Genomic DNA, 17,501 nt, shown 5'->3' with positions numbered 1-17,501 from the left:
TTGTTGTTAAAGAGACTGTAGTTCTATATTCCAGGTGGGAAAGCAGTGTAGGATCAGACAGAGGGGTCAGGTTTGGCGTCACCTCTGCTGCACCACAGAGCCTGGTGTTGTTGTCCACGAGCCTGCTACATGTTGGCGAGGGTTGGAACTTACTGAAACTATTATGGTCACTAGTAAAAATCAGAACTTTGGAAAAAAAAAAATGTAGTGATGGTGAAATGAAGCTTTACAAACCAGCAAAGCTTTCAACAACAATGACAAAAGGTTCATAACTCACAGCCTTTTAAATCAGAACTGGATGGAGACCTCTGCTGGTCAAGGTTAGAGAGAGCCGTGATACAAAATGATTCACAACCAACTAACATGTGAACTAGATTGAAGCAAAGATGAAAGAAGTGACAGATAAATAAATTAATGCATTTGTGGGAACTTAGGTTTTAAAAGACAGACTGTGAGTTTAAGGATTTATCATCCTTACGAACTCTCCTTCACATCTTTCCTTTAGAAAGATCTATTTATTTATTTTTTAAACTTTTCGATAGCAGCCGTATGTAAAGACAGGAAGAGGAAATACACTGATCAATAAAATTTAAGAGAACACTTAAATCCCACATCAGATCTTGATGAACAAATTATTCAAGTTAAAAATCTTTACTGATGTACATTGTATAATTTGTTTGGAACAAAATAACTTGATTTTGAATCTTCAGTAGCAAATATTCAGTAAGTGTACAGACATACAGACATACAAATCTTAAAGGAGTCAAAGCAAGATAGATTTTCATTTCCAGAACAGAGTCTTCCTCCAAATTAAACCTCTGACATGAGTTCTGAATTGATCATGTGAACCAGAACAGTTCACGTCACCCTGCTTCATCTCTGGAAAGTTTCAAGGTTTTTAATGCTCTTAAACAAAAGAGAGTTTCAAGGTAAAACTAAAGTATCAAAGATGTGTGGATGTGAGACGGAAACACCCTGACACACACTGTTTCTGCTTCATGTTAACTTCAGCTCTGTTGAAAGGTATGGATCCACCTCACGCAGAGCAGTGATCAGAACTGAACTGGCTCGTGATCCTTTTCTTCGCACCGTGTCGATCACCACTCGAGCTTTCTCTGCCCTGGTCGGTGTCCCAGCAGCAGAGTCCATTTCACCATCAGTTACCACCCCAGACTGCAGGAGGTTATCCAGCAGCTCCCGTAGGACAGGTCCAGACACTCTGTCGATAAACTGAGTACGAACAGACGCCAGCTTCTCTTCTGCTGGGACACTCTGAGTCCACACTGGGACACTCTGAGTCCCTGCTGGACCAGGACCTGGAAGATGAAGAAGAAAAATACTTTTTTTTATAGTACTACCAGTGGTGGAAGAAGTATTCAGATCCTTCAGTAAAAGTATTAATACCACACTGTAAAAAAACTTACAAACCAAAATGTAATTTCATTTAAAGGACTAAAATATAATCAGGGAAATGTTTGAACAGTAAAAGCAGCAGAGAAATGTCCCTTGTGACTGTTTCAATATTATATCATTAAAATATTAGTCGTGCATGACCATAAAAAACCCAAATGAAGTAGGAAATAGTAATTCCCTCCTGTTCTTTACTATTCTCCTATCAGGTGGCGTGATGCTGTAGTTGGATGAAGACTTTACCAGTCAAGTGAACTTCACATTTCCAGACATCTCCATCTGTTTGGTCTCGGACAGATACAGTAGCTTCTTTTGTGCTTGTAGGCAGGATGATCTCAAATGTTGGGTGGTAATTTGGTCCAAAGTCCAGCTCAAAATCATCTTTCTGAAAACCAGCAGCACCAGTGTCAGTATCTTTTCAGTCTTCAGAGTACAATCGATTCTTCAAGCAGGTTGAAGAATCGTGTCAGCTAGTTGCAAACCTTTTATCTGAAAGACTCACCTCAGGCTGGACTTTATGGGCCTTCAGACAGTGAATGGTGTAACTCTGATCTTTGATGAGTGTGCATTTGGAAGGCTTCTGGATGTACACAGAATCCCCCTGCTTTGCCTGCACCTTAAGAACAACCAGAAGATTTTAATTAGAGGGTTCATCCTCAGAAGAGCCTGACTGATACATCAGCAGGACAGTTTTACATCATCACACATTTTTTCTTTCTCCTGGCTTCCTGGGTCGGATGGCTCTGCTCACGTCCTTGTGTTCCCGCTCACTCTTTATCTGTTTTGTTCCTGGTTGTGTGTTTTCCTGTTGCCTGCTTCCCTGGATGCTTCATCGTAAGCCTGTTCTGCCTCATCTAAGTATCTTCACTGAATTTACCTGCCTCCAAGTTTTTCTTTGTTTGGGTCCTGAATCATTGAACAGTACGAACTGACCAAGAAATGGACCCTAAACAAGCTGCTTGCTTCTGACCCAGCTAGCTACAGAACCACTAGCCACCAGCCCGTTTCCCACCTGACTAGCATTGGACCAGCTAGCTTCCAGCCTGCTTTTCAGTCTGCATCCGAGTCAGCTAGTTCCAGAACCTGCATGCCCTTCAGCCTGCTAGCCTTCAGCATGCATCTCATTATACACCCAACCCTTTACTCTTGGGTTCATGAGCCTGCAGCCTCTCAGTCCTGTTCTGGCTAGTCCACTGGGGGGTACTGTCATGATCTGCCCCTCTAATGGATTTTCTGGACTCTATATTATTGGCTGTTTTATTTTGGAATCATTTTCTTTATGTCTGTTGATTGTTTTGCTTCCTGTCCTTGTGTTTTTCCCACCTGTTTGATTGCTTCTTTATGTGTCTGCGTTTGGGTTCTAAAATCACTGAACTCTAACAAACCCACCACCTCATCCTGTCCTGGCACACACGCACACGCACACGCACACACACACACACACACACACACACACACACACACACACACACACACACACACACACACACACACACACACACACACACACACACACACACACACACACACACACCAATGTATTGTCTGTCTGACAGTCCTTGTAATGTTTATCCAGTTCTTGTCCATCTTTTTTTAAACTGGGTTTTATCTGATAGATACTGATGAGTTTGGACTGAAAGTGAAGCTGTAACATTTCCTGCATCTTTACCTCTGCCAGAGGGACGTTGCGTGGCAGGAGATGCACATTGAGGCTTTGCTTCTGTGCTGTTTGGTTTGGTGGTTGGAGGAAGAGCAAAATTTGGCCACTAATTGCTTTCATGTTGTTCCAAATCCTCCATAAAACATCCAAAGCCCAGACCAGGCCAAAGGAAGAGAGATGAGGGACTTTGACAATCACATGAGTGTCTGTGATCTCCAGCGGTTCGAGGATGCTCATTCCATCATCAGTGATGTGGACCACAGACAGCAGGCCTTCAGAGAGCAGAGCTGTGAAAACACAGAAACATTCATCATCTGTTTATCTGACCACAGCATCGTTACTATGGCAGTGATCATTTCAGGAGGAGAAAACATGCAAAATAAATGAAAAGACATGAAAAAGCATAAAAGATAATGGTGTTTAATATATTCAAGATCCCCAGATGATACTAATGACTTTAGTGACTTCCTGATCTTTCCTCGGACACTATTGTGAGGACAAAATTTCCACTAGTATCTAGAAATATAAGAATTTGAGGGCAGATTAAGGAAAAGGGGGAAAGACATCTCTGTTTGGCCTTTTACCACCACAACTCTAAACCTGCACAGGTGCCATGAAATGGACTGATTCTTTGAGCAGATTTAATTTCCACTGTAAGATAGTTTTAAATATGCTAATTACTATGCTGTGCATTTGTAGACACTAATGGATTATAATCTAATTTTAAACATGAAATAAAACATTAAATAAAATTACTCTCTATACAGTGTGCCACAGTACAAATATACACAACTTCTATCAAAAATGCCATGAAATTAGGTGTTTTTCATGGTCCCTGAGGATTCTAGAGTGTTTTCTCTAGCACCACCATCAGGCAAAAAAATCCACTTGTACGCAAGCTATAGTGGGGCTGACCGTCGGTCAAATCTCGATGGGCTGCTGCATCAGTGTTCGGAGGATTGTCTTTTTACCAGAAGGAAAAACTTCTCCCCTCAAGCTCCACGGCTGCTGCTGGATGTCAGTTACAGATGTTTGCATCTGACCTCATGTCAAACATTACTATGCTTCAGCAGAACATCCACAGATGGTTATTACTCAATGTCAAAACTGTATTCTTTTTTAGTAGGAATGATATCACATATCTGACACTGTCAACATGAATATTGAACAAATTATACATAATAATAATGATATATTGGAAAACATTTGTGAGAACTGCAGGATGTCCACAGTTACCAAGTGTACCCCAGTGAGCTCTGATAGACCTCATCATGGATGGAGGTGTTAATTGGAGCTCAGGCAGTTACTGGACATATGTCACAGTGTGGGTGTTGGGACAGATGTTTGTGGAGACTGTGGTTGTACTGAACTCAGCAGCCTAAAGGGGGCACTAACAGGACTATAGAATTCCATCACTGCTCTAATAAAGCACAATCGTCTGCTCACCATCCTTTGTTTCACAGTGTGGGAGGTGGAGCTCACAGACGGCATCCTCAGGACACTGGATACTAAAGAGCGGCCCTGCAGCCGTCTTGCCAGCTGATTGGAGGAGACTCTCATCCCATTGGACAGTCCTGTAGAGCAGCTCCGCCTCCTGAGCCATAACAAACACCAATCCAGTTGAAGTACACTGGAACCCACCTGGACCAGGACACCTGAACCTGTAGGAGACAGAAGGCTGTTAAACCCTGAGAGGACAATCATCCCAAATCAGAGTCCACTTCTCGAGCCCTGGGAGACCAGAGGACGAAGGAGACAAGCAAATGTCCTTAAATACAAAATCCAAAGAGGCGACAGAGCTGACCCAGCTGTGATACAGCTGTGCTGTTGTCATCAGAGACTGATGCAGATGTAGGTTCAGACAGTAACACAATGGGCACTGACGGAGAGAGAGGGGGACAACAGCCATCAATGAGACCACCACCAGTCAGAGAGCATCAGGGGATTGCTGTGGCTCAGAAGAGGAAAGCTGTGGAGGATGGAGGAGGTACTTTACCTAAAACAGTGTTAAGTGATTTTATTATATCATTACCTGTATGAGACTTGTGTAGATTCAGTTTGCAGTGCGGGCATGAAGCTTGATGGAGGCTGTGATTCAGAAAGAAACAACATCAGCTGTTTTAATACAAATAAACAAATTGTGTTGAGTGAAGCAAATAAAGTTCTTATACAGTCCACACTGAACTGAAACATCAGTGTACAGGTCAGAGGGAAAATTAACTCTCAGTCTGGACTGATAGTGTGACACATGCATAAGCTGCCATTATCATTTTTTAAAGATTACATCTGAGTGTTTGCTGCAGCAGATTGAGCAGTCTGTGGAGAAAGGCTACTGACGATTATTACAACATTTCAAAAGGTAGAAAAGACATCAAATAGCTGACTTAAAGTTTTATCATTGATGAAAGTATAAATCTATAATTTACTGAAAAGTATCTGAGGAGGATATTTCTAACACCAACTGTGTGAAGGTAGTTGGTGCCACATAAGGTGAGTAGTAATCCAGTAGCTAGAATGTGTTCGCTGAGGTTACAAACATGTAGCAGCATGACGAGATCCACAAATCACATAGATATTTTCAAAAGACAAAGGCTGTTTAGTTTGTCATTCCCAGGAAAGAGTTTCCTTGCTGAGCTGGGGTGGAGGAAGTAGCACAAAGAGGGATTTTCCCATGAAGAACACTAACTTGTGAAGAAATACCACTGCAGTAATTTAAGAACAACCTCACTACAGTTTATAACAGATATTTTGACAGCAGCCATGTTGTCGGACTGCAGATACAAGACCTACATTTCTGACCTGCCAGAAACTCACTGTCTCACCATCACTTTACACTCAGCAGCAAAACCATTGCAGTGCTTACTGGAGGTCATGGTCTGATGAAGCCAACAGAACCACATCATCTGTAAAAAGCAGCGAGGCCCCAAAACCAGACACACTCCTTCCCCCCAGCTGAACCATCAGATTCTGACCATGAAAATCACAAACAGGTGACAAGGGACAACCCCAACTGGAAACGTGCTTGACTTCCTGCCGGAAATACAAACACAACTCTCACTACAGTTAAATAAGGACCAGATGGTCCATGTAATGGCACTGGTACCCCATACCCCCGCAGTGCCCCCCAGGGTAGTAAGTCTACATAACAATTGTAGACTGGATGAGCAAACTCCCTTGACTCCTCCAGTATGATTGAGAGGGTGAAAAGTTTGCCCACTGTTTCACACCCTCTACATTGCTCCTCCAGAATCCGAGGTTCCACAGTCAGTCAGAGGCTCCTCTCCAGTACCCCGGCATAAGCTTTCCCAGGGAGGCTGAGCAGGAGAACACCCCCATATCTGAACCTTCCAGTCCCCCTTTTTAAATAAGGTAACCACCACATGGTCTGTCAGTCCATAGGCACTGTCCCTGACCTCCATACCTGTCAGCCGAGACAGCCCAACAACATCCAGAGCCTTCAGCATCTCAGGACGAATCTCATCCACACTTCTGATGTTCATGTGCTCATTGTAGGTGCTGTAAGCAGTGGACAGGTGTCAGCATGGGCACTCTTCGCATTCATATTTTCAGCAATCTGTGCTACAGTAGCTGTTCTGTGGGATCAGATAACACAGGCAATCCTTCACTCCCCACGCACATCAATGAGCCTTGGGCACCAATGACCCTGTCGCCGGTTCACCGGTTCTCCTTCCTAGGACCACTTTTGTTAGGTACTAACCACTGCAGACCGAACACCCAATAAGACATGAAGTTTTGGAGATGCTCTAACCCAGTTGTCTAACCATCACAATTTGTCCCTTGTCAAAGTCACTCAGATCCTTAAGCTTGACCATTTCCATTCCAACACATCAGCTTCGACGACTAAATGTTCACTTGTGGCCTAATATATCTCACCCACTGACAGGTGCCATTGAAACAAGATAATCAATGTTATTCACTTCACCTGTCAGTGGTCATAATGTTATGGCTGATTGGTGTATATCTCATCTGGCCTGCGAACACCTTGAGGTCCCACAGGAGGAAGTGGAAAACATCTCTGAGGAGAGGGATGTCTAGATTATATTTGCCTGACCTGCTGCCACTACGACCCAACTCCAGACGCAGAAATCCAATTTGTCTGTAAGCCAGATCACTGATCGTTCAGGTGATTGATCAGGCTAAGTGACTTCAAACTGATTATCAAAGAAACAACCAATCTCATAGAAATTTGTCCAGATTCAAAAATTATTCAAGATGACAAATTAGGAGCAAAAATTGGGCTGAATCTGTACAGTGACTGTTTATCTTAAAGGTCCGTATAGTATAAAGGCAGAAATCCATGTGTTGTGTAATTATAAAGCAGGTCTAGGTTCTATATTAATACTGTGAAAGTATCAAAGCGCTCAGTCCACAGAGAAATTCACAACAGCCAATCAGAGCATCCTCTCCTCTGATTGGCTCAGCGACCTGTTGTTACTAGAGCTCCAGAGAAAAGCCTGAGAGAGGAGATGTAAAACTACATTAAGATGGTTTATGGTTCTTAAAACCACAAATATATCTTCTTATGGATCAACACTTCAAATAAAACACAGAAGAAGAGGAGAATATGGGAACATTAAGGAAATGAAATTGTCAAATTGTTCAGCAACTACTTCTCTATCGCACAGTTTAAAACTGTACCTCTGAAGCCCATGAAGATTTGATATAAGGCTCCAACTAACATTATTCATAGATTGTCACAGCACAGGCTCAATCAATCAGACTGCAGGATTTGATGTATTACATCTGTATGACTATATGGCTCCAGAATTGGGAGTAAAACAGCTTATTGAACAAATTACAGAGAATTAGAAAGGGATGCACACAGAATTACTTTGAGTATGTAGTTAAAGTCTGATACAGCCTGATAATGTACGACACATCTGTCTAGTCTTATCTCACTGCAGAACAGAGAGGTTCAGGAGATCCTTTGTTCCCACTGCCATCAGGCTATACAACACCTCAGCTTAAGGAGCTGTTTTCATTATTGTTATTATTATTATTATTTTTATTATCAATAATGAGTTAATGGACACATGAATTTCCCTCAGGGGTTAAATAAAGTATCTATCTCTAGTACTAAACTATGGATCCGTTTCTAAGATGAAGACCTCATCATCAGTTCCTCTGAACAAAGGGGTGAAGAAGTTGCCAGCTACAGCAGATATTTGTTGAATCTTTCAATATTACTGAAAATATACTGATGTGTTTTGAGCCCTTAAAACTGTCTGGAACATCAGGACACAACATTTTTTCTCTCACCTTCACCAGCTTTGTGTTGTCCTCAAACACATCCAGCTTTGTGTTGCCCTCCAACACATCCAGCTTTGTGTCGCCCTCCGACACATCCAGCTTTGTGTCTGTTGTGTTTGGGTCCAGTTTGACATCAGAGTCACCTGATGGGAGGAGAAGACACACAGCAGACATCAGAAATCAGCGTTTCCTGTTATTCTTCTCCTCCAAGTCCAACAGGAGCAGTTCTCCTGTCATCCCTTTCTTCTCAGGTGCCCCTGCTTCTCTATTGGCTGTATATCAACCTGAGCGACGTATCCAAATATCTGTTACTGAGTCAACTTACTCTATAATATAGCTGTTTGTAGCTATTCAGTGAAACTCACCAGCTGCAGCCACATGTTGTTTTTGTATACACGCTCTGATAACAGCCTCTGTACAGTAGAAAGTCAAATCGGGACAGAATGATTATGAGCTTTTCCTCCAAGTCAGCAGTTCTTTTGTTTTATCTATCAGTGTCTTGTTCTGGGAATCAGATGCAATAACACAAGGATGCAGTTGGGCTTATTACCAGCCAGTAAAAACAACACGGCTGGTAGTGTTTTCAACTTGAAAACCTGTGTGTGTGTGTGTATACATGTGTGCGTGCGTGCACGAGAACAGCGGCACAAGATATGGTCACAAAACTTTACAGATGTGCAGTTGAATTCAAAATGAAGTCAGAGTTCAAAGATGGGTGTGGTCCAACCCATGACTACTGCGTACTAATATCATAACATAGTAATAACTGCCGAGTAGTTATATCATAATGTAGTAATAACTGCAGAGTACTGATGTCATAATGTAGTAATAATGTAGTAATAACTACTGAGTAATCATAGGTCTGAATGTCAACATGCTGACAGACCTTGCAGCTGCTGTGATGGTCTTTAGTTTAGAGACTGTTTTCTCTGTAAACAACACAGACGTTCCTCGAACACACAGGCCATTATTACAAAAGCACAATCATGTTGGTCCACGTGATGTTTCGACAGCTGTTCTTACCTTTATTTAATGATGATGGATCCTCTGAGCACAAATCAACTTCAGCAGCAGGCTGCACACTCACTGAGGATATTTACAAATCATTTGATAAAAATTCATGTATTGCATTTTCTTTAAAAACATTATTATAGAAAACATGAAAAATATCAGCTTCATTCTGACCACAGCTGCAGTCTCATATGCACCTGCTGACAAATATGGCTTTCTTCCACTTTTGGCTGAATGTGTTCCTGACTCCATAAAAATCCAGCAGGTCTCTGACACGTGTCATACTTATTTAGACAGAAATCCATAATAAACACTGAGTCTCACATTTACTCAGTTGTAGTGAGTGAAATGATCAGCATGAATGAACCTGACTCCAACATCCAACTGCTCACATTCCCATGTCATCCCCGCCTGCTGATGCTCTGCCTCACATTTTCTCCTCTGCCCTTCAGTGTATAAAAGCAGCTCAACTAAACTAAAAGTAAGATGCTGGACAGTATATCTTAATCCAATCAAAACATTAACATGGATTTTCTTCCAATACTAATGGATCTCCACATCGCAAACTGAAAATCACATATAAAATAATCCAAATATAATATTCAAAAGGTTTCATGCAATGAACTGTGTTCCACTGTTATATACCACCACCACACATCTAAAACAAAATCTTGTTGAACATGTGTGGATCTTGTGTTTGTATCTTTTAATTCCAGTTTGCTTAAAATCTTTAACCAACTGAAATCAATAAAATAATAAAGCAACATGTAATACAGGATTATTACTCAGCAGCCCAGTGCAGAGAATACTGATAGGACTGCCAAAACCACTGCAGTCTCACATTGAACTCAGATCAGTCCAAGTCAGGAGATACACTAAACATCAAGTTACCCACAACAGTCCTGTTCCAGGACTAAGATTTAACCAGCGCACAGTAGTTCTTCATCCTGTTGCTTCACACTTAAATATGATCATAGTTCACTCATCAGTGGTCCGTCTTTTCTGAGATACTGCAGTGTTTCAGTACTTTGAAACATTCTCATGTCGCTCTGCAAACAAAGTCTATTAATTTTCCTCCATCTCCAGCTGACGATGCGGTTCATACTGCTGTCATCTCAAGCATTCATATGCACATAAACTCTGTCCTTCAATTTAAGGTAAACACAAGAAACTTGTGCTACAGAAAATGGACCAGACTCAGTGAATAGCTCCCTAAGCTTAACATGTCCTATGATAACTATTAATGTAGCTATACAGACTAATGAGCAGTGATAACTAACATGTCTTTGGGGTCATCAGGTGGGAACCTCCTTTCACTAGTGTTTCGTCTAGTTGGTCCCACGACACCTCCAGGAGGCTAAACAGTGATCACTGGCGTCCCAGAGTCACTCCCCTAATGCCAGCCATCACTGCTCCTCACACCACAACTATTTTCTTTATCTTGCCTATGCTACCACAAACAACCATCATCAACTCTGACAAAACACACTAGCAGATTCAGCAAACAAACTCCCCTAAACAGTTGGAGAAAGTGGCGGCCATTTTGAATGAGGGAGGTAGAGTCAGGGAGAGATGCCTTTTTGAGCTAAACTCTCCCCCACCGGATTAGGCTGTGCTCTACCCCCCCCTACTCCCCCACTCCCCAAGACAATGAGGGAGGTAGAGTCAGGGAGAGGTGCCTTTTTGGGCTAGCTCTCCCCCGCCGGATTAGGCTGTGCTCTACCCCCCCTGCTCTCCAACACCACACCACTCAACTCACCTAAAACAAACAACCTCACCTAAACAGCCAAAGACACACTACTCTCAATCACTTGAAAAAATATGAACACTACAAACCAATTCAAACAATACAAGCAAACAATATAGGCCACCTCACCTGGACTAACCGCATGGTTTCAAAGAGGCTCACACAGGCCACACCCCCCACTTAAAAACACTTCCTCTTCCTGGATTTCTTCCTTGCTTCTCCTAAGAGTCTATCTATCCTAAGTGCTCCCCCTGCTGGGCCCCCAGCTACCATTACTTCTTCTCATCCAGATCCACTGACTGGATCTTGCTGCCTCATCTGACATGTCCTTTACTATTTTCCTCACACTCTGTCCACTTGCTCCTAACTCCCTTACCGAAGAGACAACAGACCTTGCTACAAATCCTCTACAATCTACTTCCACTGGACAAATCCTGACTTTCCATCCTCGCTGCTCTGCTTCTGCCCCTAACTCTGCATACCTGAGTTTCTTCCTTTCATATGCTTCTTCAACTAAGGCCTCCCATGGAACAGTCAGCTCTATGAAATATACTTTCATTCTACTCCTAGACCACAAGACTATGTCAGGCCTTAGCTTTGTACTGGCTATTTCCTGGGGAACAACCAGCTTTCCTCCTAAATCTACCTGCATTTCCCAATCACAAGCACCCTCTAAGCTGCCTTGCCTCCTTGTTGTCTTACCAACTTTCTCTCCCTCTTGAACAAACTTGATTGCAACTCTCTTTATTTCAGACCCTCCTAAATTTGCCTGCCTCCGTAACTCTTCAATTCCTGCAGCTAAGCTTTTTAAAACCTGGTTATGTCGCCACGTATACCGGCCTTGCGACAGACTAACCTTACACCCTGACAGAATGTTGCAGTACCTGAACACAATGAACATAGCGGGTCTCCATTTACCCAGAGTTTTAGGTTCTGGGGAGTTGGCAATACATCATAAGTTGCCCCTATCAAAAATCTAATGCTGCTTTCCTCCATACTCCACAGCTCTTTCCAGCTAAGCTTTTTCTTGTCTACGCCTTCCCAATTCACCCACTGTCCCTGCCTGGGCCACTGCCTTTGCACCCCTTAATATTTCCTCCTGTCTACGAACCTGCTCCACGACTAGCTTTCTCATCTCCTTGGGACCTGCTCTACTCCACACCGGTTTGCTTGGGCCAAGCCCCAGGCCTCCCCGGCCTATTAAATATCTTAGATATCTAAATATCTCCTATCAAATCTTGTTCAGACACTAAGGATCCAGATTCCCTCAAAGCAAACACAGCCTCTAGTTCTTTTAGAAATTAGACACATTTTCCAGAGCTCCAACCAAGTCTATTGAAAAGTCAGTTCATAAATATGTTGGTGATGAAATGAGCCTCATCTTACAGTCAGACTGTACTGACGACAGATGGTGAATAGGAGTTTCAGTACTCACAGGTTTTATCTCTGGAAGCTTTCATCAGCCTGCTGTTGACCCTGTAGAGACAAACACAACCACAACAGTTACAGAGTGAGTGGAAAATAATCAGGTTTTGAACCTAACAGTGATGATCCCAGATCAGTCTCACCCAGTTGAAAATTAAGTGATCCAGTATCAATGAGCCTGATCAGTGGGTTGGTTAGTTAGTGAACCGGTATCAACTTGAGCCTCGCAGTCTCACTTTTAAGCACGTTACCATAGTATCACCATGGTAACCAGCGATGGATCAGGTTAAGTTTAAAGATAAGATCAAAATGTATAGTCAAGCTTTCAACAAAAACAAGATGAACACAAGGAGACTGGACAAGCTGGTCAAAAAGACTGGGTCTGTGCTTGGCAGGAGTCTGGACTTACTCAGGACTGTTGTGGAGAGACGCATTCAATGTAAAATGGAGGCCATCTTGGACATTACCATCCTCTCCACAACATTCTGGCAGGACAGAGAAGCAGCTACAGGTGCAACAAACATCTCATCTCACTGCGCTGCAGAACAGAGAGGTTCAGGAGATCCTTTGTTCCAACTGCCATCAGGCTATAAAACACCTCAGCCAAAGGAAGTGGACTAATCTAGTTATTATCGTTTATTTATTATTAACTGTTTTTATTATTATTATTATTATTATTGTTATTATTATTATCAACAATGAGCTAATGAACACATGAATTTTCCCTAAAGGATAAATAAAATATCGATCTATCTATTTATTTCAGGTTCTTCTTTCCCCCGTGAGATTTTATATACGTTGCCTTTTACGTACAGTTACATGGTACTGCTGCCTCCTGGCTCATCATCATGTGACTCTGTTCATCATTGGATGTTTCACCACTTGTCAAAACATCGTCTGAAGGGTGAACTGGCCGGGTTGATCAGGCCCAACCTGAGCCAGGTGGCTTGACCATTGCTCCTCTCTCTGTGGCCACAGCCATTCTGACACTACCTCCACCTCTTCCAGCATGCTGCAGATCTCCTTCTGCGGAGGGACTGCCCTGGGACACCTCTCGCTTCAAACTCCATGTGCAGGTACTTTGCTCTCCACCAGTGGCTGGCATTTGCACAGCCTCCTTCATGCACTCATCCCATGGTGCTATCACCTGCAGCATCACGATGGTCTTAGCTGTTCTGGACCAGATCCTTTGAGAAGGTGAGGAGGCCTCTTGCTGAGCTTCCTGGATTTTCCTTCAGCTTCCTGATGAGGAACTTGAGCTTGGTCTCTGAGCTGTAGATATTGATACTGCTGAAGCTCTTTAGTACACCGAGGCACCTTCTCTTTCACCATCTCTACTGCTGTTACAAGGTGATCATACTCAGGCAGTTCACACAGAAGCCTTGGCAAAACTCCATGCTGATAAGACCATGCTTTGTATTTCCCTGGTAGGTTGCTCTTGTCCACTCTTTGTACCTAGTCCTCTGCCTGACCCACCACCACCCTGACTCTCACAGTATCATGCCATCAATGCCTTTTAATTAACTTCTTATTTGTATGTATCTATAAACCTGATTATTTGGTATGTCACAGAAACATTTTCATAAGAGTCCATCTCATAATCAGTAATCATTTGCCAGAATCAAACCAGCAAGCATTAAAGACAGTATCTTCTCTGTTTGGTCTAAATTCTGGAACCCTGATATTCTCATGTCAGTGTTTTAAAACCTCCACTAAAATGGTTTCTCCTGCCTCTGTTTCGGCCTCTGCCTTTCAGACATGCACTGTAGTTCATGTTTCTGTTGTCCCATTTGCTTCTTTAGATCAGCCACCTCCTGTTTTCCATCGCTCCTAAAGTCTTTTAATTTCTGTGTACATGTTGTCGATGTAGGATTCCTCCATGTTGTCTGTTTACATCAGAGGCTCTTGTTTCTATCTTCATCTCTTTGATTGAAACCAGAACCAAGATTCTTTCCTAAGTCTTGTTGATCATATCTGGATCAGAAAGTTGTTTTAATAGTTTTAGGTGGAGGTTTGGGCAGACATGGGCACTTAGACCACCGTCTTCTCTCCCTCACGACTGGAAACTAAGCCCTCTGTTGTCTCCAGTCAGAATAAACCTTAAATCATCCTCTCACTGCTGTGCAGTCTGTACAGTCTGAGCTCAATGCTTTTACAGGTAATATTGACAGCTGTGGATCCAACCACATTTCTACTTCATTCATTAACATGCAGTGGTTTTTCATTCATTCACCATGGGTTACCCCAACCCTCTACTGACCTCAGAGTCTCCAGTCTACAGTCTGGACTCTCCAGAAAACCACACAGATCCTTCACTCCTGAATCCTGCAGGTTGTTGTAGCTCAGATCCAGGTCTCTCAGATGGGTGGGGTTGGACTTCAGAGCTGAGGCCAGAGGAGAACAGCTGATCTCTGACAACCAGCAGCGACTCAATCTGAATTGTGAATAAAATATTTAGATAAAATCAATTATAATCAATCAGATATGTCCTAATCAATGGTCTTAGTCTAAAATGAATAGAGGGACTTTGTCCTTCTCTTATTGTGGATCATCATAATGTCAGCCTTCTACAGTCATCATCCAAATGTCAGCACAACAGTCATACACCTCTTCAGTAGACTTTCCTCCATTGGCATCACTCACACCCCCTTCTCTGGTTCCACTCTTACCTCACTAGCCGCACTCAGTTCATTCAGCTCAAGTCCTTTACCTCACAGCCCTCCCCCGTTACTTCAGGTATGCCCCAGTGCTCCGTCCTGGGGCCCCTCCTCTTCATCATATACCTACTCCACCTCGGCAATATCTTCCGTAAATATGGTATCCACTTTCACTGCTTCGCGGATGACACCCAGCTCTCCTTTCCAGTAAACCGAACTCCACTCTCCCTCCCTCCTCCCTCACCCACTGCCTTTCTGAAATCAAATCCTGGTTCAAACTTCCTCAAATTAAACAGTGATAAAACTGAACTTCTTATTATCGGCACCAAATCCTCCCTATCCAAAGCTGACAGTTTTTCCCTCACCATAGACAGCTCCACAGTGTCCCCCTCCCCACAGGTTAAGAGTCTGGGTGTCATCCTCGACAGCTCACTTTCTTTCCACTCCCACATTAATAACATCACTCGGCCTGTATATTTCCATCTACGCAACATTAATCGTCTCCGCCCCTCTCTCACCCCTTACACCACTGGCATTCTAGTTCACACCCTCGTCACCTCGCGTATTGATTATTGTAATTCACTCCTCTTCGGTGTCCCCCACAAATCCCTCCATAAGCTCCAACTGGTCCACAACTCTGCAGCCCGTATCATCACCCGAACCCCCTCCTTTCACCACATCACCCCCGTCCTCCAGCAGCTCCACTGGCTCCCAGTCAAATTCTGTATCACGTTCAAAATCCTTCTCTATACATTCAAAGCCATCCACAACCCCCCCACCCCACCCCACCCCCCCATCTGGCTGATCTCCTCCGCATTACCAACCCCTCTCGTTCCCTCCGGTTTTCCTCCTCCCTTCACCCTTCTATGCCATCCCCCCGCCTCAGCACCATGCTCCCCAACTCTGGAACTCTCTCCCACCAGACATCCGTAACATTCTTTCTTTACCCCAGTTTAAATCAAGACTCAAAACTCATCTGTTTCAATCTGCATATTCACTGTAATTTCATTGTTTTCTTTTTAACTGTCTGTTGTTATTATTGTTTTTATTGTGTTTTTAATCTTCTGTAAAGTGTCATTGAGTGCTGTGAAAGGTGCTGCCAAATAAAATGTATTATTATTATTATTCATTTCAACACAGATTCATCACATGCTGCTGACCTCAGAACAGTCTGTCAATATAGAATCAATACCTAATCAGACATTTTGGACTAAAAACTGCCTATAACACTTTTATTCATGACTGAACTGGATCACAGTTTAAAGTTGGATCCAGTAAAAAGGTCTTGCTTGGTCCTGGTCTCAGGAAATCCAAATCTAAACACATATTAAACTGAACACCAACTATTTTCATCCATAATTACAGATGATTTAATGAAAACTTTGGAAAAAACATTTTTTTGGTGCTTTGAAAACAGCTGAGGAAACTTCACAATACAAGATTTACACTTAATGGACTGAACCTTATAAAACAAACACACACACACACAGAAACACACACACACTGGACATTTTCTACAGTGTATAGAAAACATGAGTCCTCTGACTGAGAGAAATACCAGTGTGTGAGTTCTGAAGGTTGAACTGAAGTGAACAGACATTATTCATGACAACTGAGTGAAATGAGCTGAAACTGAAGAATCATTCTCAGTCTGAGAGAAGAACAACTGGAAACATGAGAAAACAACTATTTAAAATGTCATTCATTCATTAAAAGTGCAATGTGTAAGATCTGGCCAAATCTGGCCATAATTTTAGTCAATAGTATGTGAAGGAGCCACTGTGATGATATCACGACCAAGACCACCATCTATTGTATTTCAGAGATATCTACTGAAATGAGCATGCTAACCAACTAGCCTCGTCCCGGACTGTGTTGTAATACCACCTAGACACACTAGATGCTGTGTGAGTCAGTGTAGCATCTAGTCTGCCCTCAGTCCCATGGAGAAGAAGAGCTTCCTCCTGAGCTTTGACTTACGCTACAGCTCCCAACCAAAAAAAAAAAAAAAGCTGCTGACGAGCACCACAGAAGCACAGAGATGGATGAAGCGCCTAGAAAACAATCCTTATCTCCATCCCGAATAACCGCTCCGAGAAGACACCACATTCAGTGGCAAAGAAGGAAAACAGGGGTAAATCCTGGCGTGTTATTCCACTGCTGGAGACAGCTCAGGGCGAGTAAAGAGATTTGGTTTGATGCGGAGCTGCAACTTTTGTGTTAGACTGGTGAGTAACATGTAATGTTGGTCTGTAGCAAAAAGTATCATTAGTGCAAATGACAAACCGTACTGACAAACACTTCAAGTGGCATAAATGTA

At 42.8% G+C, this 17,501-nt stretch overlaps 1 protein-coding gene across 3 annotated transcripts in view; it reads right to left on the bottom strand.

Annotated features, from left to right (window-relative positions):
• Positions 1–201: 201 nt before the first annotated feature.
• LOC130184307 (NACHT, LRR and PYD domains-containing protein 12-like) overlaps positions 202–17,501 on the bottom strand; it is a 33,679-nt gene continuing 16,379 nt past the window's right edge. For 2 of the 3 annotated variants that reach the window (XM_056400239.1, XM_056400240.1), the window contains exons 11-21: positions 14,785–14,958; positions 12,535–12,575; positions 9,365–9,427; positions 8,707–8,754; positions 8,351–8,484; positions 5,103–5,158; positions 4,517–4,731; positions 3,080–3,357; positions 1,913–2,026; positions 1,654–1,795; positions 202–1,316 (exon numbers count right to left, since the gene is read on the bottom strand). In XM_056400239.1, coding sequence (XP_056256214.1) covers positions 997–1,316; positions 1,654–1,795; positions 1,913–2,026; positions 3,080–3,357; positions 4,517–4,731; positions 5,103–5,158; positions 8,351–8,484; positions 8,707–8,754; positions 9,365–9,427; positions 12,535–12,575; positions 14,785–14,958 — 1,585 coding nt within the window. In that variant the 3' untranslated portion in view covers positions 202–996. The remainder of the gene's footprint in view (positions 1,317–1,653; positions 1,796–1,912; positions 2,027–3,079; positions 3,358–4,516; positions 4,732–5,102; positions 5,159–8,350; positions 8,485–8,706; positions 8,755–9,364; positions 9,428–12,534; positions 12,576–14,784; positions 14,959–17,501) is intronic. The other variant, XM_056400241.1, reaches the window with a different exon arrangement.

The sequence above is a fragment of the Seriola aureovittata genome, chromosome 16 (assembly GCF_021018895.1).
Source record: "Seriola aureovittata isolate HTS-2021-v1 ecotype China chromosome 16, ASM2101889v1, whole genome shotgun sequence".
NCBI classification, from domain to species: Eukaryota; Metazoa; Chordata; class Actinopteri; order Carangiformes; family Carangidae; genus Seriola; species Seriola aureovittata.
The sequence above is the reverse complement of the archived record's forward strand: the minus strand, read 5'-3'. Positions and strand labels throughout refer to the sequence as shown.